Below are 21,157 nucleotides of genomic sequence, written 5' to 3' on the forward strand. Positions count from 1 at the left end.
AATTTCTACTGTTTCCCAAGATAGGAGGGATGAAAAATCTGTTTCAATGTTTATCTTTCAGTTTCTTTTCTTAAAGATATTGTGGGAAATAAAGCCAAACACAAGGTCTTTATTTAACAGCATGCTGAGTAACTGACATTTCACAACATCTGTATTCAGAATCGTACGTCATTTAGGATTGTTGTCTCTGGCTGTTCTCAGAACAGGCATTTACAGCATCATATCCACATTTAATTGCGTCATTACACCACTTATAATGCAAACTACAAACAAGTTGACAGCCTACCACTCCAGATTTCACTGTACATATCTTTGCTCATATCATCAATGTAGTTGACAATATATCCTTCATGTAGTCACACAAGTCTGGCAGCTGATAGCACTGCTTCCAAGGGAAGTAGACCTATCAATCTTTCAACCAAATGGATTCAACGCCCTGATTTCACATCACTACAAACAGATCTCAAAAGGCCAAGACATGTCCTCTGGTCTGTGAACTTATGTTACAGTAGGATATGCCACATGTTCCCTTGGGGGCAGGTGGATGAAAGTCCGGTTCCAACTTAAAAAAAATGTTCTTGAAAGTAAGATTGAAGGCCTGTAGAAATGGCAGAATAGCTATTGTCATGGACTTATTCATGCATAGAAGCTACAGGAATGAATAACTCCTATATCAAAGTCTTCTTCATGAAGTTCATTGTCTTCCAGGAGGAGATGTCCTCAAATGTTTCCAGAAGCAATGGTGTCATCATCTGTGCTATAGTCCTAGAGGAAGTTATTTAATCAAAACAGGGTAGATTCCCTTCAACTACAAGTCATACAACCCTTCTGTGGAAGAGTTCTTTTTCTTTTTTTGCAAGACAGACCACAACACCTGAAGCACAAAATGAAGAGTTGTTTTTTCCTGGTTGGGGGGGGGGGTAGCTTACTGTCATGTCATCAAATATTCTTCTGTAAGACTTTATCAGTCAAAAATTGTTGAGGCAAAGGAAACTGACAGGTAGTCAACTGAGGACAGGACATCAGTAGAAGCAAAACCAGTATAACATGCGTCACACATCTGATAATCTATAATGTTCAGTTAAAATTTTTGGGATCATTGAATCGCAGGTTCACAATTACTTACAGAAATCATTATCCCATGTAATGATGGCATCCCTCACTGATGTCTGGGAACTGGCATACTGTTGTGATATAGTTATCCATCAAAATGAGGCCTGGCTGATTTCCACTGCAAGGAGTTTACAGTCTGCATGTAATGGGGTTAACATACGTGAGGACATCAATCCTATAGGTGCTTGTAATTTGAAGAGAAGTTGGGCATGTCTACTCCTCTGCAGGGCCAATGACAAGCCTAAATGAGATGCAAGGGGTCTCTAAGGCTAAATGCTTTTGGCTCACAAATTTTTTATCATATTTCTCAATTTATCTGTTTTCTGATTATCTGCATTTCTCACTGGGGGATTTACTCTTTCTATCCTCACATGTGGGAGTTTTTTTTTTGGGGGGGTGGTATGGATGGTCATCTCCAAGCCCCAATATTATTAGCAAAAAGAGTCAAAGTCCTTGTGTTGAAAATATTACTAGTGCTTACAAGAGTCAACTTAATTCATATCCAAGGGGAAAAAAACACTGAAAGGTAATATTTTGCAGGATCTCTTTTCCACAGGCACAGCTGTTTTTTTGTTTTTTTCAGGGACATCATATGTCATTAAAAAATCCCCGAAGTTCAATCAAATAGTCAAAGACGACAAACAATAATAATTCTAGGTAAAATTGCACCAGAACAGGGTTAAATTAGGGTACTTATGCCCCTCTGATGAAGTCTTGCTTAAAAGAAAAAATGAAGGAGTGGGATGATCTACTCTTTACAGAAGAGAGGCATGCTGATATCCTTTCTGTAGGAAGACCACCATTTTTTTCTCTGGGGACATCCAACTGCTCTAGAAATCTGGATAGGAAGATGGGTGTCCAACTTTGGCTAATTCCCAGATATTATAATTTATCTATTTCAATTTCCCAGACCAATGTACATCATGCCTAGCCTACCAAGATGGACCTGTGGTCATGAAGCAGTTAATCAAATATAATTTTAAAACAGGTGTGTTTTGCTGGGGGTGGTGGTGTTCGTTTCACACCTGATTTAGGAGGTCTGTCCCCCATACTGTGCCATCTAAAAATACAATCTTCTACTGGTGGGAAATATTCCTGATATAGGGGCATTGCCCTCGCACAATCATATCTAAAATACTATCCTCAATATTACATCAACTCAAAGAAAAGAGAAATGTGTATGTTCTCTTTTCTTAGATGTGGTGCAACCTTGAAACTAGATATGAAGAAGCTGTGGGTGTAGGGGCACAGCCTCCACATCAGGGGTGCAGGTGGCAGTTATCTTTACAGATGCAGTGTATACTCTGGCAAAAATCAGAAGTTGTATAAATTTAAATTATCAAAAGAATTAAAACAGAACACAGAGTACCAGATGTATGGATTTACATGTGGCTACAACAGCCACTTCTAACCTATGTGGCCTGACAAAAGAGGATAAGCAAAGATTTCTGCTGATGGCTTTTCTTGGTACCAGCAAATGACAGAACCTGGCAATCCTTCTGTTGCCTTCTTCACTGCAGTGGGATATCATGGTCCTTTAGCCAAGTGCCAAAAAATCAGGTGGCAGTACAACACAGTCCATAAAAAATATAGAGCTAAGCTGATCCGTACATTGAATATATGTTTTCTGTGCATGTGCCACTGTTAAACTGCACCTGTAAAGATAACTGGAACTCTTCTGTCAGTTCATGTAAGCATGTTTACCAGCAGATATGCCTTTTGGGGTTTGTGCAACATATAACAGGGAGACAGTCCTAGCATTATCTGAAAAGCAGAGGAAAATGCATACTGTAAATCTTAATTTGGATGGGAAATGCATCATTACTTGTGGTATACTGTGCCTCATATACAAAGGAACTAGATCTTGATACACAGCAAATGTAAGTGTGAATGTTATCCAAAGTTGGTGATATGACAACTCAAAATGTCTGTTTTTCAGTGGTCGTTTCACTGGTTACGGTTCTAAGATTTTCACTGGCCGTTGCAACCACAGCTAAATCCATATATCTAATACTCTCTTAGGTTTTGTTTTGTGATGACCTAAAATGTACACAACCTTGAATACTGTGCTACTTAACACACCTTGGATGATTTGTCGGGCTGCATTATTACAACTCACAAGCTTCAATTTTTGTGTTCTAATACAGATCTTTACTTCTGTGGAGTGGGGGAGGTGGAGGTGATGTCATACCTTCTGCTGCTCATCTACACCAGCTATCTGAATTATAATGGCTCTTGTCTGACATTTCATTGCTATTTTACAAAGTTATCACCAGTACTATCTGTATTCAGTCTGTGCTTTCATTTTTCACTAGATTCTTTTTTATAAACCTTCAAGTCTCCATGTCAATTGATCTTTCTGAATCGACTCTCTCTGTGAGTAATGTAAGAAGTTCAGTGAGCATGTACATTACGCTGTTTGCTGCATTTCTAGGCTCCAACTCATGTCATTGTTCCGTTTCTCAAATTCAGTTATTACAAAATGAAAGAAACTTTATGTGAAAATAGAACCCCACTGTTATGTTAAAATACTGTTGAAATGACATGTTTTCTAGATTACACTATGCTCATTTAAGAATATCGAGAGATCCAACGTCAATGGAACAGGAACTATTTCAATTTAGGAAACCAAAAATAACATTTTTGTTAACAGTGAGATGATTATTGCCACACTGTGAATCTGGATTGTCATACTTTTCTGTCATTCAGTTTCTCGAGAAACAAATGTGTATTCAAAAGGGTCTATCATCCTTTTAATAACTGAAATCACCATTATTAAACTGTCATTCCATTTTAACTGGCTATACTACTACTTTTTTAGTTTATATCTTGTGCTCATGCTTGATTAGCTTAAGAAAAGATACCGGAGTTAGTGTTGCTTTAAGTAGGTTAGCCTTGCACAGTAACATTTCAGTACTTTCTCAGATACTACTTTCCTCTGATAGTTTCTGCTTAAGGAATACGTAAAAGTCTAATAAATAATGCATCAACTGCTCTAGAAAATGGTGTGGGACAATTAATTTGGAAATGAATACTAAAAACTCTAGAATATCAGTGCAGAGGATATCAGCAAACTTCATTATTTCTTATCTAGCTGTAATGCATTATGCAAAACCAAACCAAAAACAATTTTTTTCCTACTTATTGGGAGTCACTGACTTCTTGCTACACAGCAAATATGTGCAGTTTGTGGCTCAGAAGAAGCAATCATGATGTCAGAATATGAATCTATATTCTACAATTTGATTGTCAAAGTTTATTACACTAACTGCATGTATAAACACCTGCCTTAAAGACTGGGAAAGTTAACATTTATATACAAATGACTTGCATTTAAAAATAGGGTAAAAGACACACCAAAAAGATAAATAACTAGTAGTTTAAAAACAGTAAAGGTTCCCAAGCAACACAATCACTGTGCTCCTCCAACTCTAATTTACAACAGCAACGTTCCAAGCATACTGTACAAACATGCACCAATATTCAGATACACAGATAAATCTGTATATTCTCTTAAGTAAATGTAAGGCATTTGTTATGGTAAACAAAGTGTCACACAGGCGTGGACACTAAGTATGAATCCAGCAATTTCCCAAAATGTACACACTTTTCTTTGGTCTTGTACTTTGAAATAGTAACATCCATTATAATGTTTATGAAGTTCCTGTTTCAGACTGTGGCTTCCGCTGTCTTACTGTGCTTTCATCTTCTTTCTCTTTATCAGGAGGAGGCTGATCTGGTACATCCTCTACTGTGACCCCCTTTTCTTTTTCATCTGCTCCACCATCTGCTGCAGCTGTTTTATCATTTACATTGAGTCTTTCCTCTTCTCCTTCAGAAATGTGCTGTTTCTCATCTGAAATGTCTTCCTGCTCCTCATTTACCTCATGCTCAAGTGACTTCTCATTAACATCTAAGGGAACAGAGTTTAAGTGTTCTCAGAAGAGCAGTATACAAAGAACATGTGGACATCTAAAGCTGATAATGCAAAATGTAAAACAGCAGATGCATAATATGAAAAATATAAAACAACTGCATATTCACTGTATCAGTTAATCTGCAAGGAGGTTTACAGTAGTCTGCTACCTCCAGAATGATATTTCCTCTCATTCCTGCACTTCGGGCATCCACACCTCCTGCCAGTGCATGCTGCAGCATCATGCTTCTGGCTAGGCGAGGCTTGCTAACTTGTGTGTCACACAGTTCAGTTTAAGCTCCATCCAATGGATAAGCACAAGAAAGACAGGAAACAAAAATTACAGCATACAAGAATATTATAAATTATATACCTGGCTCAATTAAAGAACAACCCTTTTGCATCCACAAAATGGAAAATCCATCCACACAGTGGAGGCACTGGAATGGTTTTAAGCATCCAATTCAGAAAGCTTCTCATAGATCAGCTAACATGGTGAGGACATATTTATTATACATATTTTTTGAAAAATTCTGCAGTGCCTAACTCTTAGGCAGAGTCTCAGTCAAGGAAATTTATACCTCCTAGAAGGCCAAGTTGAATAAAGGTCTAAAGTCCAGGGCTCAAATGGCCAGGTTCTGAATAAAGTACCTAAGGAGGTCCATCTCATGGCATCATGGTCCAAAGCAGTAATGCCTTGTGGAGGCAAGAACTGGCAAACAAAATGTCCCTAATGGAGATACTCTGAAAAAATCTCTGGAAGTAGCCACATCTTTTGCACAGTGGCCTCAGAATGGGGCAAATCCCAAAGAGTGGGTCACGACCTCATGGTAAAACAAAGGAATTAGCAATACACTTAGAAAGGGAGAGTTCAAGCACTGCTGCCCCCCCCCCCCCCTTTCAAGGAGGAAATGTGATTAAACTTTTCCATCTCCTTGAACTCGTGCAGCATCTTTAGATAAAACAAAAGCTGGAAGTGCAGATCCAAGATACAATGTGTTCTTTGCCCATCTGGTTCTCCCTCCATAAAAAAGTGCAACCTGACTAGACTGATTGTAAGATGAATCTGAAGTCACTTTTGGGAGGTCAAGCAGAAGTAGACCATTTCCACAGTTAAAGACTTAAAGCTCTAATATCACTACAAACACTGCTGATGGCCATTAAAGAAACATCTTCAAACCAATGAACTTGAGATTTGCTAAAAGTGTTGGTTAAAATGGGGATAGGTAAGGCTGTCAGTTCCAAGGTAGAGAAATGTTCTTCATAAGAAGCTAAAGATACAGAATTTCAGTTGCTATTGAGCAACAGTTATGCACTCACAATGTCATGATGGGCAGAGATGTTAGAGAGATGCACCTTGACCACAGCATAGCTGAGATTCAAGTTGCACAAGGCCCGAGATGAGTCATGACTGCCTGCAAGCTGAGCAACTGAACTGAAGTGCTAAAGAAAATTTCTCTGCTCAAAGCATAACCAAGCTTTCACTTAGTAAATAATGTTTGACAAGTGAAAGGCTTCATGGTGGCATTGTCTAGACGTCCAATGGGAAAACTGGAAGTCCAGTGGGAGAGCAAGGGTTCTAAATAACTACACAGAAAGAAAGACATTTGCTTCAGTATATCCCCCTGCTATTCAGCCATGAGTCATATCCAAGAAAAGAAGACACTGTTTCTCAAATATATGCCAAGTCTTCTTCCTCTTCTAAAGAAGAATTTGATGACTTCTGAGGGGACAGTCCTCTCTTCCTTTTGTAAGGATGGGTTCTAGATATAGGGGGATTAACTATCAGTGAGCTGTAAATTCTGCCCAGTAAAAATAAATCTTCTGCCAGTTTTTTAATAAAATTATTTAAATCAAAGCCGTGTTGAGATATACTGAATCTAGGTGTAGGGGCATGCATAACTGTAGATATACGCTGTTCAAATGTCCAAGTTTCCAGGGAAATCGCATGGTTGGGAGCAGTCACCTCAGCAAAGTGTACACTCCAAGAGGTATTGGTGCATTTGGAAGACTGACTCTTGAGGAAGTTTTTACAAACCAACTTAGTAGGAAGTCTCTTTCTTTACATTTTGAGTCAATCTCTTTATGGACATTAGCATCTGCCACCTGTGTTAATATAGTATTCAAGACTGGCATACTTTTCACACAGAAAGTGGTTTGGGAGAACTTGCTATTAACTGATGGCTTATTTTTGTTTAGAAAGTTTGAACAGCAACTGGCAGGCAAAACATATGCCAGCCCTTAAGGCTTGGAAACAGTCTGTGCTCTTTTCTGTGGCTCTTTATATACAGTTGTGCATTCCACAAGCTACTGCAAGGCATATGTGACTCTGAAGAAGAGGATTCCTTCCACAGGACATTCAGCTTTTTATATGTCAGCCAGAAATGAAGTGTGTCTCATCTGCTGACACTTGCAACTACAAAGCCTTCTCTGTCATGCACAAGGTATTTCCCATAAGGTTCAAAGCTACACTAATTAACCACATACAATATATGATAGAAAAGTGGGTATTTAACTTTCAAAGAATATCAGTTTTAGAGCTTTGCGGCCAGAAATGGAACAAGAAGCAGCACCAAGTTACATGCCAAAATAGAGAGAGCATAAACATGTACAGTACAGAACAAATTATCGCATGGGCTAACTGCCCACTTTTATCCAGCATGCAAGCATGTGTCTCTGCACTGGGGAGCAGCCATGTCAAGCTGAAATGTACACAGAAGTCTGTGAGTTGGGCTGGCTGACTGGGTGGACCTGTGTGTCTGTGGCTAATTACATGTACTTTTTTCTTGCAGCTTACTTGCTAGAACAGACTATAATATTTTATTGGTTTATGTTTAGTGGGAAAGTCTGACTAGGCAGAACTGCCCTTTTTCTGCAGAGGCCCAGGGAGAAAAGCTCCTTGAGAGTTACATAAGATTACAGAAAGATAAATTAGTACATGAAAACAAAAACAAATATTACATCGATATATACAAAACAATAATGTATATACACATTGTGAAGTTGAATTTTAGTAAAGAGTGCTGTCATTACAGCAGGCTGGAGATTCAGATGTTAAATTCAAATATAAAAATCACATCATGAATATTGGGCAGTCAGACTGTAAATAACTTGAATAATGGACAGCCCAAGAAAAAGCAAATATTTGTGAATACAAAAACAGAAAGTCAAGTTGATACATTATTTTTATGGAGAATATACTGATGGATATGAGAATGAGTATTATATAATGAAAAAGAGTATATATGAAAGATATGTGTTATTTATATTAGGAAGCTTGAAATAGTTAATAGGAGAAAAGGTGTCTGTGGTGGAGGGGAGTACGTGTGTGTGTGCAAGTGAGGAATGGTATATATCTGTGATAATTTTATAAAACAGAGTTAGGACCAGAAATGGAGTGATATGGTCATTATATCATGGATAAGTGCTGATAAATGAGAGAGGTATTAGTTGTGGGACTAGGTAGTGAGAATTTAACAAAGAGTGGTACAACAGCAATGCCATGAGGCAGTTAGAAACTGTCTTAGTACCAAGTCTGGAGCCTGTCTACTGACCTAAGTGTAGTAGGGAGTGAGTTCAAAGTCTTATCAACAGAATTAGAATACATACAGGGCATATCCAGCAACTTTTCTGTGCTTTGTCGCTAGAGGGGAGTTTATCATTAGATCAAAGAAGTCTGTTAGGGCAACAGTTACAGAGGGTATTGCTGACAAGCTGGACATGCTAAAGGTTTATGTATTATGTTATGGGGTAAGGTGGGTATATGCCAGGTGTGAGACAGTTCACTTCGATTTAATAGCCTGAGTGCAGAACAGTGATGGATGTGATATTTTTTTTTAACTGCAAATTTTTATCATAGGGTTCTAGTTTCTTCATAACTGAAGCTTGTAGATTTGTGAGGATTGGTGCACAATATAGGAGAAAAGGCTGGTGGTAGCTAAAGCTATTTTTGTGGAAGTAGTGAGGACATGTTTTGATCTTTATAACATTCATAGCTTTGATGTTTGTTTTAATGTGTAGATCAAATTTTAGGTGGTCATCTATGGTCAGTCTTAATAACCTGGTATTTGAGACTATTTCTATTTCGGTTTTGTTCAGGAAGGTGATTCTGAATTTGGTTCTGTCTTGGATATGTGATTTGGGGAAGAATTTGAGTACTTTTTTTAGTATTGAGTGAAAGTTGTGTGTTACTGAGCCATTTTTCTGTTGAACTGAATGTATCCTGCACTCTACAATGTCTTTTGAAGAAATAAAATATACCTGCACCCTGTTAGTAGAATAGCGGAGACTCATGTCATACAGATGCCTGAGATACATCAAGACCACCTACAATCTAACCAAATAAAACAGCAAGGGTAATGCTCCACTGAAAATAGGAATGATTTCTACTTGGAGGCATAAGCCTGCCAGACAGAAGGCTTCCAACCTGCTTCGATAACCTCCGAGGTCCCCATCAGAAAATATGGTGAAATAAGGGCTCTACAACAGAAACCAGGCAATGGCATAGCATCAGCTATCACTCACCCTTGTCAATGACGGAAGGATTAAAATGAAGCATGGAATCATTTGGAATGCTAAAAACTCAAAGAAAACTCCCACTCCACAGAAGAGAGGGCACATCCATCACAACCTTCCCTTTTCCCTACTAAACTGAGCAGAACTCCGGGGGGGGGGGGGGGGGGGGCAGACGCTTGCCTATTTCCCCCCGCCCTCGGATGGGCTTCCCAGCTCGGGGCGGCGGGAGGACTCATCTCCTCCGTCCACGTCTCTCCCTGGGGGCATGGGGAGGCCATCTTCTCTCAAGTGTAGACAGACTGGTCCCCTCTGGTAAACAATGACAAGACATGGCTCATTCAGACCAACACAGCAGCCATCTGCAACAATCATTAGAATTTGACAGGATTGGCTGCAGGAGTGTGAAGCCTTCTTGATTTGTGGGGACTGTCCACCACTACAGAGCCTGGCAACAGTGGTCTAACAGTAGAGTAGGAGTGAAGATCAAAAAAACACACTGTGATCTTGCATCATCTCACATGTTATAGTCCACTGTCATATGTGCTACTTACAGCACGCAAAGAAAGTGCAAGAGAGTCTGTTTTTGGATCTTCTTCTGCAACATCATCCACACTGTTAAGATCACGACTTTCTGGTTCCTCACTGGTAGGAATGAGAGACGGCAGAAACTATACTCTCAGAACCAAAAAGAGGGGATATTAGGACCCCTGACCTAATTTCAAACAGAATAGCATCTATGGCCCTTCTGAGGAGCACAGTCTGGGCCCATCCTAAGAGTTCTGTGTTAACAGTCTAACCTCTTATTGTAGCCTTTCTTGGACAGAATCTGTAAGATCTAAGACATGGCTAACCATGATCTTGTCCAGAAACCTCTAGTCTCTGGGGATGGTCCTCCAAGCAGGGGAAACTTGGTCAACAGTCACCCAAAGGCAACCACAGATTGCAGACAGGACTGTGACAGGTGCTACTATTGGGCCATTTAAGTCAAATTTGGCTGCCTCTAGTGTAGCAAGAACATCTGAAACTTGAAGACCTTCCTTGGCTTGCCAGAAAGCATTTTTTCTTCTTTTTCTTTCTGAAGGGTTGTCAAAGTCTAGACGAAAATGTGGCTGGAGCTATAGAGAGGTCATGCAAGTCCTCTGAAATAAACATAACTTTTTCTTCAACAGGTCAGTCATCCTGCATGTCTAAGAAGGCTGACTAAATATAGCCCCTCCATGAAAACAGCATCCATGATGGACCACTTGAGCTCCTCTTGCAAGTCCAGCTAAAGGCTCAGCTGAACCATACTGTACAGGCACGTACTAAAGTCTCTGGCTGTATCAACAGTGGTAGTGCAGTCAAAATCACTGGCAGTCATATGGAAGCCCACAATGGATACCACAGGTTTGCCCACCTCTCTCAAGCCTGGATTAATAGAGGATGAGGTAAAGCCTCTTCAGTATTTGGTCCATTAGGAACGACTAAAATATGGACATGTAAGATGACTAGGTAAGGGCATGCTCTAATGTGGCAGGAGAGAATACTTTGTTACCCATAATCTCGTGGGTTGTAGTCTCCTCTCTGGCAGCAAGCTGGCAAAATGATTTTGCCTCTATGCCCAGTGCTGGAATGAGATGACCACAAAACAGCCAGTCTGTTGATACTTTATCTCAATATCATGCTACTTATACAAGGCTACGCATACAGAATTTGCTTTCTTGGGAGGTGAATGAAAGGAATCTTGTGCTTTTGGAATGCATTTGAGTCATCCCTGATGATTAAACCATGTGGGCGCTGACCCAAGCCCCATCTTCCTTTTCCGGATACTCAGCAGTGTAGTTTTATGATGAAGGAATTGGCATTGCAGGCCAATTCACAACAAACCTCATAAACCTTGAGACTTCTCCAAAGAAGAATGGTAGAGTGGGGAGCAGTCAATGACTGCCTTGCTCACAAAGGCCTAAGCTAATGAGATTATTCACAAGAAGCCAAGAGGTAAGAAACCCTCACTTCTTCACCAGCAACAGCAGGAACGAGTTCATGTACAGCTGATATGTGTGAGATGAAGTATAAGGTGGGCATGTAGCCAGTGTGTGTTAACAGTGAAACACATGTACAAGACATATATGCATTTGGCTCAAGACTGGCATTAACCAATGTTCCCTGATTAATACAACCATATGAAGAGGTCTCACCAGACTTTATGCATTTTCCAAAATCAATGGCATAAACCAAGAGCCCTGTTGCAGAATGTCTCAATGAGCCCTCCTATAACTAGGCCACGACCAGATGGTGACTGGAGAGAAGAATCGTTAGCTCTGAATAAGAGTAATAACATGTGGAGGAATGACTGGAGGAGATTCTTCTTGCGTTAAAGCTAGTCAAATGTGTGATCTTTCCAATCAATTAGGGACAGGCAGTACCTACATCCCAGCACACACAAACCAGGAGCTGGGAACCAGGCTTCTCTTTTTTAAGGACTCTCAAAATCTGCTGAAGCTGAATATAGGTAAGCAGCTGTAGCCCTTGTTAAAAGAGGACAGAAGGACTATTTCTGAAATGGACTTTCTTCTAAAAATTATTGACTGAGGCCATTTCCTGGGTTTTCTGATGGAGCTCCAGCCAACAGCAGGGGATATGTATGGACTCTCCTATTCATTCCCATGTAAGGAACTTTCAACTTCTACCAACCACTTGCTAGGAAAGTTAAGATAGGAGTTTCTGAGTCTGTGTGGCTATACTTAACTTCTGGTACTTATTGCTTTTTATGTTCCTTTTCCAGGCAGTAGAGAATGCTCAGGGTGTGCCACACTGTCATTTAGCAAACATAAGAACAACCTAGAATGTCTTACTTTATGTACTGAAGAGGGTAGCGCTTCGCCTACAAAAAAATCACGTTCAAGAGCTGAGGAGCAGAAGTGACAAAAAACAGACTGCTAGGCTTAGAAGCTTGACATATTCTCTACTGTGATGTGTGAAGGCATAACATACACAGGTGTTTAGCATGAATGCTTCTGAGTGCAGGAACTTCAGGAAAAAAGGCTAAAACTGGAACAAGAAAGAGAATTAACCCGAACAAAGACTCACTAAGGAGGATTCCAACAGCTACATCAAGGGTTGCTATACTTCATACCGACACACTTATAGAGGAAAAACAATAAAGAAGGCCAATTATTTATACTTAATTTCTGTTTGCGCTGATATACAATGTCTTACCTGATTTAATTACTTTGTATCTGGGCTTTTGTGGACAAATACAATCAGCAAGCAAAACCAGTATCTGTAGAGAAAAACAGAGTACAAAATGTTATTCTGTTCAAAATAATATAATGACAAATAAACAGCATCCACAAGAGAAAGTTCAGCTGTGTAAGTTGAACTTACCATAACAGTACATGTTCGAATGATCACTGCTGCACTAGCCCTAGCTATACAGGTTATGTCCTACCAAGGGTAGAACAGCTGGCCAGCTTCGAAAGCTTCAGGGCACCTTCCGCAAGCCCACAGTTTCAAGCAACCTGAGCTAAGCTGACTAAAAGACAAGTTTGGGTGCAAAGCCCTTCAGAGATTTCTTACCAGCAGAGGGTATGGGCTGGTATAACACACACACACACAGACACACACACAGTGACACACACGCAGACACATAGAGACAGAGACACACACACACACACACACACACACACACACACACACACACACACACACACACACACACACAAACAGGGGGATGGAGTGAGGGTGCGGCTACTGCAGCAGAGATCATTCTAACATCTACTGTTATGGTAAATTCAACTTACACAACTGCGCTATGTTCTTCAAACTGACCACTGTTACAGTAGCCTTAGCTACATGGGTAGATTACCATAGCTAACTTTATTTGGGAGGTGGAAGGAGAAGGGTTCAGAAGCCCCTGGAGAATGGTCCTAGGAAAGCATGATCTAGACCTAGAGAAGGAATCCAGCTTACAGTGCTTTGTAAATCTATAGAATACCAAGTAGCAGCTTCTAGAACACTTCTAGAATCCAACCCTTTCCAAAAAGCTACAGAAGAAGCCAAGTCCTTATACAGTAGGCCTTGACCCTACCTGAAATAGATTTGTCATGAGAGTATGGCAAAAGGTAAGAGCCTTAAACACCCATTTGGAAATGGTCTGTTTCGACACCGGTTGTCCCTTCTTACCATCACAAGAAATGAACAACTGATCCGAACATCTAAAAGAGTTGGTGCTGTCACGATAATACCTGGGCTATCTGTGGGCATCCAAGGTATGGAGTATCCTTTCTCCTTCATTTTTAGGTTCAGTAAAGAAAACAGGGAAATGGATAGCTTGACTTAAAGTAAACTCAGATATCACTTAGGCATAAAAGAAGGATTAGTTCTCAAAGTAGATCATGTCTTTGTAGAAAATAAGGTAGGGCTGTCTTTCCACAAGAGCTTGCAATTCAGACACCCTTCTTGCAGAGGTCAGAGCAATCAGTAAAACTGTTTTAGATGTTAAGAAGCTCAAGTCTGCCACACTGGTTCAAATGGTGCGAGTGTTAAGTTTCTAACACAAAATTAAGATCCCAACGAGAAGTCACGGCTTTACTTGGAGGCTTCTTATGCAAAACCCCTTTTAAGAACATTTTCACATGCGACTGCCTTGAAAGAGGAGGCTCCATGGGCAGACATGCTGAAATGGCTGATAAATGAACCTTGATAGAGGAATAAGAAAGGCCACAGCATAGCAACTCACACAAATATTGTAAACCAGAGAACAACTAACCCTGGATGGGTGCTAGTTATGCTGTCGGCACCAAGTAGAAAACCTTGTCTGTTTGCTAATATACAATTTTCTAGTAGCAGGCTTTCTTGCCTCCATTAGTACCTGCTGCATGTCCTCAGAAAACAGGTGCCTAAAAGGAATGAAGACTCTATCATCCCGGCAGTCAACTGAAGATGACTGATGTTGGGGGTGCATCAAACACTGCGTGAGTAGATCCATTCTAAGAGGAAGCTTGTGGTAATTGCCCCTGGCCATTTTCAAAAGAAGGGAGAACCACAGCTGCCTAGGCAAGAAGAAAGTCAAAACAATGATCTTGGGGGATTCATTCTGAATCTTCAGAAATACCCTGGATATCAGTGGAAAGGGTGGAAAAGCATACAGGAACATTCCTGTTCAAAGAAAAGAAAAGGCATCTGTCATCCAAGCCTTTTTGCATGGAGTCCTGGAACAGAATTTTGCCAGTTGACTGTTCAGAGATGAGGTAGAGAGATCTACTTGAGGAAATCCTCCACAGATGGATCAAATTTTGGGAGATGCATGGATCTATTTTCCATTCGTGTGGGTTTGTCCTGAAACTACTAAGTTTGTTTGCCATACAATTTTGCTCTGATGCAAAGTAGGATGCCTGAAGAGTGAGGTTGTGCTGTGAAGCTATATCCCAAGCTACCATGGCTAGTCTGCAAAGGGGGCACAACCCTGTTCCTCCTTGCTTGCTGACATACATCACTGTAATATTGTCTGTAACCACTTGCAGAGGTTCCAGGCACCAAAGATGGTTCAGAGAATTGAGTGCCTTGATCAGGAAAAGCATCTCCTCAAGATTTATTCACTTGCACCTGTCCTTGGTGTACCACACCCCCTGCACTTTTCTCTCTCCTGAAACTGCTCCCTAAGCAAAGACTGAAGCATCTGTGGTGACAGACTGCTTTGGAGCAGGGAGGGAAAAGTGGGATCTTGATTTAAGGATATCTGTTGTCTCCATCAAGTGATTTCTCTTCTGACAATCTCCAGTACTGGGATTTGAAAAGATAAATGGTGTTGATGCTGGGACTAAAAAGATTTCAGATACCACCGAGTCTTGCCAGGGGTATCATGAGAATGAATCATAGATGCCATGAAACCCAAAATCAGGGTGTATTCCCTCGCAGTTACTGAAGTCTGAGTGGAAAAAAATTCTTAGAAACAGGTCTAAATAAAGATCTATGTTTTCCTGTGGAAGAAAAGCTCTTTGAACTGAGATGTCTAGTTGACATCCCAGGAACATACTCCTGCACGAGGGAGCCAAGAAAGACTTTTGAATGTTCTCTTGGAATCCCAGCTTGTGCAAGAGATCTCTCATCCAAGGGAGAAATTCCTGACATTTTGAAAATAACTCTGCAAAGATAAGCAAGTCATCTATAAATATGGAACAATTTGGATACTATAACCTGCAGTGAGCTATAATTGCAACTAGACACTTTGTGAACACTCCTGGTGCAGTGGATAGCCCAAAGTGTAAAGCAGAGAACTGATAATGTGATCCAGACACACAAAACCTTAAGATCTTATGAAACACCTGAAGTCTGGATGAACAGGAATGTAATAAGCATCTTTTAAGTCTAGTGTTACATGGAAACTTGAAAGGGAAAGAAGAGGCAACAGGTTAACAAACGACACTATTCTGAATCTGGGCACTATCACAACCAGGTTTATGAAAGAAAAATCCAGAACCGGTCTCCAAGCATTTTCTTTCTTTGGGACTAGGAACATCCTTGAATAAAAATCCCTTCCCCACCTGGGAAGGAGGAACTAGTTCTATCTATTACTCCTCGGGACTGCATGTCATGAAGAACAGGAAGACATAAAACAGTCTGATCTGCAGGATGAGCAGTGACACCCTGGAAAAGAGGAATTCCCTTTCACTGCCACCTATAAAACCTGATGAATGACTTTCAGAACACATTTGTCTGAAACAGTCTGTTAACAAAACAAAAAATGGAGATTCAGACTTTCTGAAAGAGAAAGAGGGCCAGGGTGGGAGGGGGTCACAAGGTGTCTTGAAAAGTCAATTCAAGCTTGTTGCAGTATGCTTGGTTTTGTGAGGTTTGAGACTTCTTTTTGAAACCTCCTTACCACTTCTTAAATGTCTGTTTACCTGAATTCTGCTCAGAATGTTTATTCTGCTTTTTGCCAAAACTGTATGTGGAGAAAAAAAAATCCCTTGCGCAATTTGGAAAAGGATGGCTGAAATATCTTCGATATTCCCTGGATCAGCTTGCCCTTTTCATCACACATTTTGATCACCTCTGCAGCAGAGGGGCTAAGCACTAAATCTCTATCCAAGGAAGAATTTAAAATTTTGTTTTAACATCTGGAAGGTTCGGAGAATGCAGCCAAGCAAACCTCCTTAAAACCGTACCAGTGGCCATAGCCCTGCATCATACACACACTGCAAACGACGAGTGGTGACGTGTGCAATAGAAGAAACTTATTTACAGCAAATGTTTCTTCACACGATGAAACTGTAGATAAAACATTTCACAATACGTTAGAATAATGATCCTGACAATATAACATTTTTGAAATTCAAAGTTGGAAAAGTATACACTTTTCCCATACATATCAATAATGTTCCCACTGTTATTACAAAGAGTAGGATTAGAATTAACTAAGTGCAAATTGCAGGCAGTAAGACACATCCTATAAAGCAGACAAGACAGGAAGAATGTGTCTAGGTTCAGGAAAATTGTTCTATAACAAATCATAGTATTTTTTGAGGGACTGAGAAACCTCAGTTTCTCACTGGAAACACTGGGACATTCTAGTAATAGTCTTAGAGAAAGAGAACCACCCACAGGAAGAATCAGAAGGAGAACTCTCCTCAGAGTCTGAATCAAACTCTGAGGGTAAAAAACTGAATCCATTCCTGCATCTTCCTGTTCAGCTTCAGAATCCTAAATCTCTTTTGGAAAGGATGTATCCCTCTTTCTTTTAACAGAAACTACTCTACAAGAAGGATCAATAGCCTGAATCAAACTCAGAGCCAGTCCTAGTAAATTACTCCTATCCAAAGAAAATTCAGGAGCAGTAGATAAATGCTTGGTTTTCTCTATCTTTTTGACAGAAAATATGAGGTCAACAGTGTTACTAATGGCAGCTGCTGCCTTCCCAGTGATGGGCACAGCATTCTGACACAACAGAGAAACTTTCCCTGCTCCCTCACCCAGGACCAACAAGAGTGGTTCTACCTTGCTAACTGTAGGAGCCCTAACAGCTGCAGAGGATGTGGCTGTAGGTGCTACACCAGTGGGGTTCAGTGTAAAAGATAAGTGGTCTGAGGTACAACAAATAGCCACAACAGAGTCATCCACCTGTGGCTGAGGCAAATTGCTAGCCTGCTGTGTTGGCAAAGGCTATTTGCTTAACATTTTCTTTTTGTGGCTGGAAGGGCCGACTGTGAGAGTGACAATGTGACATGGCCTCAAGCTGAAAGCCGAGTGACGTCTGCACATATCAACACATTAATAACATCCTAAGTACACAATCAGTAGTGAGGGATTTGGGCACCCAGGTTGATAGCAACCTGACTTTTGACCATCATGTTGCTTCCGTTGTATGGAAAGCTTTCTACATGACCCACCTCATAAGTACGGGTACCTCATCCAGGGACAAAGGAACATCCCTGTATTCTTCCCTTATAAGATCAATTACTGAGCACAATGCCCCCTTCGTCATATACCTTGCAAAGCACATGCAGCAGCTGGACTGACCACAGAGGTTCTTCACTAGGAGAATCCAGGGCCTCAAACATCTACACTACACAGATAGGCTAAAAGCCCTGTCCCTCTACTCAGTTTCATACAGACTCCACAGAGGTGACCTCTATCTGGCATACAAAGCAATATCAGACCCCGCCTTGATGGGACTGCTGTATATCCATAAGTCAAGCCCTGCTCGAGCAACCCATACGCGCAATCTCAACCTGGTCTGCGATATCAATAGGACTTGTTGGCGGGACAGATTTCTGTCCCAAAGACTTACCCATCTGTGGAATAGACTCCCTCTCCACATCAAGCAGAGTACCTCATTATCCCTTTTTAAGCGCAACCTAGAAAACTGGATGGGAAACAGAAAATAACACCCCTGGGATTCCACCTGTGTCCCTGCTGGACAGGGGCTTTGGGTGCTGACTTGTCTAAACATCGGCTAAACTCTTGGCTAGGCTTACAAGGGTCTCAGGGCCAATAGCCTAGTAACCTCCTATGATAAGAAAAAGGTGCCTCTATCCTGGAAAAAAACAAGCAATAAAGCCATTAAAACTACAAATCCACAAAAGTTACTTTATTTTTTACAAAAAAAACACAGTAAAAAGTACTTTTAAACACTATGGCAGCCCCCACAACCTTAAAATGAACTATTTTCTGTGGAGAAATTGTGCTTATCATTTGGATAAACTGGCAGAAATGAGTGCTCCATTTAAAAGTATGTTACAGCCTCAAAACAATCTGTTAAAACCACAACAGTTGTAGCTTTAAAATAACTTTCCTGAAAAGGATAGTAGTAAAACATCAGTTAAAAAAATAAGAAAATGAAAGTTTTTCCCCAAAGGGAACTTATCTACCCAGCTAAGAAAAAACACAAGCCAACCATTGATCCTCAAAAAGCCTCAGAGAAGCATACTCTTCAGCAACAGTAAAGCTCTGAAGGGCTTCCTGTCCAAACTTGTATTTTAGCCAGCTCCGCTTGAGCTTCTTGACAGTTTAGGCAAGTGGAAGGTGTCCTGAAGCTTTGGAAACTGGCCAGCTCTTATATCCTCACCATGATAGTAGACTTTCCCAGTTAACAAATGCAAAAAATAAATAGGTTCATAGGTTCATACTAGGCTATCTGCCCTAGGGCATTTATAAGCCTAGCCAGAGTGTGTTTGGCTTTCGCCACCCATTTTAAATTAATTTTGCTATGCCCTTTTTCGAGGTTAGTATACTGTGCCTCTGTCTAACAGTGACACAGAAGTGATACCCAGGGTAAACCTACGATCTCCCATCCACTCATCAAGATTCCTCTTGAATAGAGTCAATGAGTGACTCTGCCTAACCTGGACTGGGATTTATTCCAGAGTGAAGGGAGCCTCTGGGTTATGAATATGTCCCTCCAGCATGTCCTATTTATTTCAGTGCTGAGGTTCAAGTCTCGAGCGTAGCTTCGATGGGATTTGGATTTTCTGAGGTGCAGCATGTCAATTAATTCCGGGTTGGACATGGCTTTATACATCAGGCACAGATCGCCTCTGAGCAGGCGGTATGCCACTGAGTAGAGCTGGAGTTTCTTTAACCGGGCAGCATATGGCATCTGTTTGAGCCCTTTGATCCTCTTGGTGAGGTACTTTTGGGGTCTTTCCAGTTGCTGCAGGTGTCTGGTAAGGTACATCCCAAAAGGGGCATTGTATTCAATTATGGGCCTGATGAGGGATGAGTAAAGAGGCACGATGACCTCCCCTGATCTAGATGTGAATACCTTCATGATTAGGTGGGCTATATAAAATGTTTTTCTAACCACTTTGGCCACGTGGTTGTCAAATGAGAGACTGCTATCAACTTGGGTCCCTAAGTCCCTAATTACTTCTTCTGTACTTAATAGATTACCACCTATGTGGTAATTTGTGGGCACTTTGTTTTTGCCAAAGGGGATGACTATACACTTTTTAGCGTTTAGCTTGAGGCCATGGCTCTGGCACCAGTTGTCTGTTTCTATGAGGCCCTTTTGGAGGATAAATACAAAAAAACAGTGGACCAGGGTGACACACAATAGCGTTTAATAGTACAAAAATAAAAAACTGAACAGAGGTAAGCGCTTTCACAACAGTAGTTGCTTCATCAGACAAAGTTAAAATGCACTTCAGCTCTTAAATAACAGCTTAGTCATCAATTAAGCAGAATCAGTGATGTCACAATTAGCTACTATTTAAAGAGACATTAAACAAATATATTAAGAGACAGCAAAAAATATATATACATCTCTATTTTAAAACATATTATCTTAAAACAGTGAATATAAAATATATAAATGTAGATATTTCTAGTAGACCACTAAAAACCTTTTATAAACATAAGAAGTATATGTGTGTGTATATATATATATATATATATATATATATGTATATATATATATATATATATATATATATATATATACATATATATATTATTTATATATATCACCATAAAAAATGTTAAGAATAAAATAAAACATGTTAAAATAAATCAATGCTTAAGACGTCTTGCTTTTAAAAAAGGGATTAAAGAAGAAGTCCCATTAAGCCCTGGATAGCGTTCGTTCAGCATCATGTTTTAAAATCCATCTTTGCTCATGGCTTTCTGTAACATTTTCAATGTCTCCTCCTCTCAAATTTCTATGAAAATGCTGTAAAACAAAGAATTTAAAAGAATGGGAAGCGTCTGTACGCATAACATGATTAGCAAGGGCATTAGATTGTTTATTATTTCTAATATCATAAATGTGTTCTAGAATTCTGTCTTTTAATGGCCTGTTAGTTTTGCCCATATAATATGCTGTGCATTGCTGACAGAAACTAAAATAAACAACATCTGTGGTTTTGCAGTCTGAATACTATTTAGAATGTAAAGTAAAATGCCTAGTTGGATGTGTATATGTACTTTTGTTAAAAATATGGGGACAGGCGCTACAAGTTCTACAGGGAAAAGTACCCTGTCTAACAGATTTACTTGTGCCTTTATATGTATCTCTATTGCACAAGTGCTGCTTCAGTGACTTGTTGTTTCTAAAACTAAAATGAGGGGTGCTTCCAATTATACCAACCAGATTAGGAACATCTTGTAGTAAATGCCAGTGTCTCCTAATAATGT

The 21,157-nt window shown here is 40.2% G+C and overlaps 1 protein-coding gene across 1 annotated transcript in view; it reads right to left on the bottom strand.

The window, feature by feature from the left end:
* TMX4 (thioredoxin related transmembrane protein 4) overlaps positions 1-21,157 on the bottom strand; it is a 640,042-nt gene that overhangs the window by 2,287 nt on the left and 616,598 nt on the right. Inside the window, exons 7-8 of the mRNA XM_044056560.1 lie at positions 12,743-12,806; positions 1-5,026 (exon numbers count right to left, since the gene is read on the bottom strand). The exon at positions 1-5,026 is cut by the window's left edge and continues 2,287 nt beyond it. Coding sequence (XP_043912495.1) covers positions 4,767-5,026; positions 12,743-12,806 — 324 coding nt within the window. The 3' untranslated portion in view covers positions 1-4,766. The remainder of the gene's footprint in view (positions 5,027-12,742; positions 12,807-21,157) is intronic.

The sequence above is a fragment of the Protopterus annectens genome, chromosome 1.part2 (genome assembly GCF_019279795.1).
Source record: "Protopterus annectens isolate FY-2018-M chromosome 1.part2, PAN1.0, whole genome shotgun sequence".
NCBI classification, from domain to species: Eukaryota; Metazoa; Chordata; order Ceratodontiformes; family Protopteridae; genus Protopterus; species Protopterus annectens.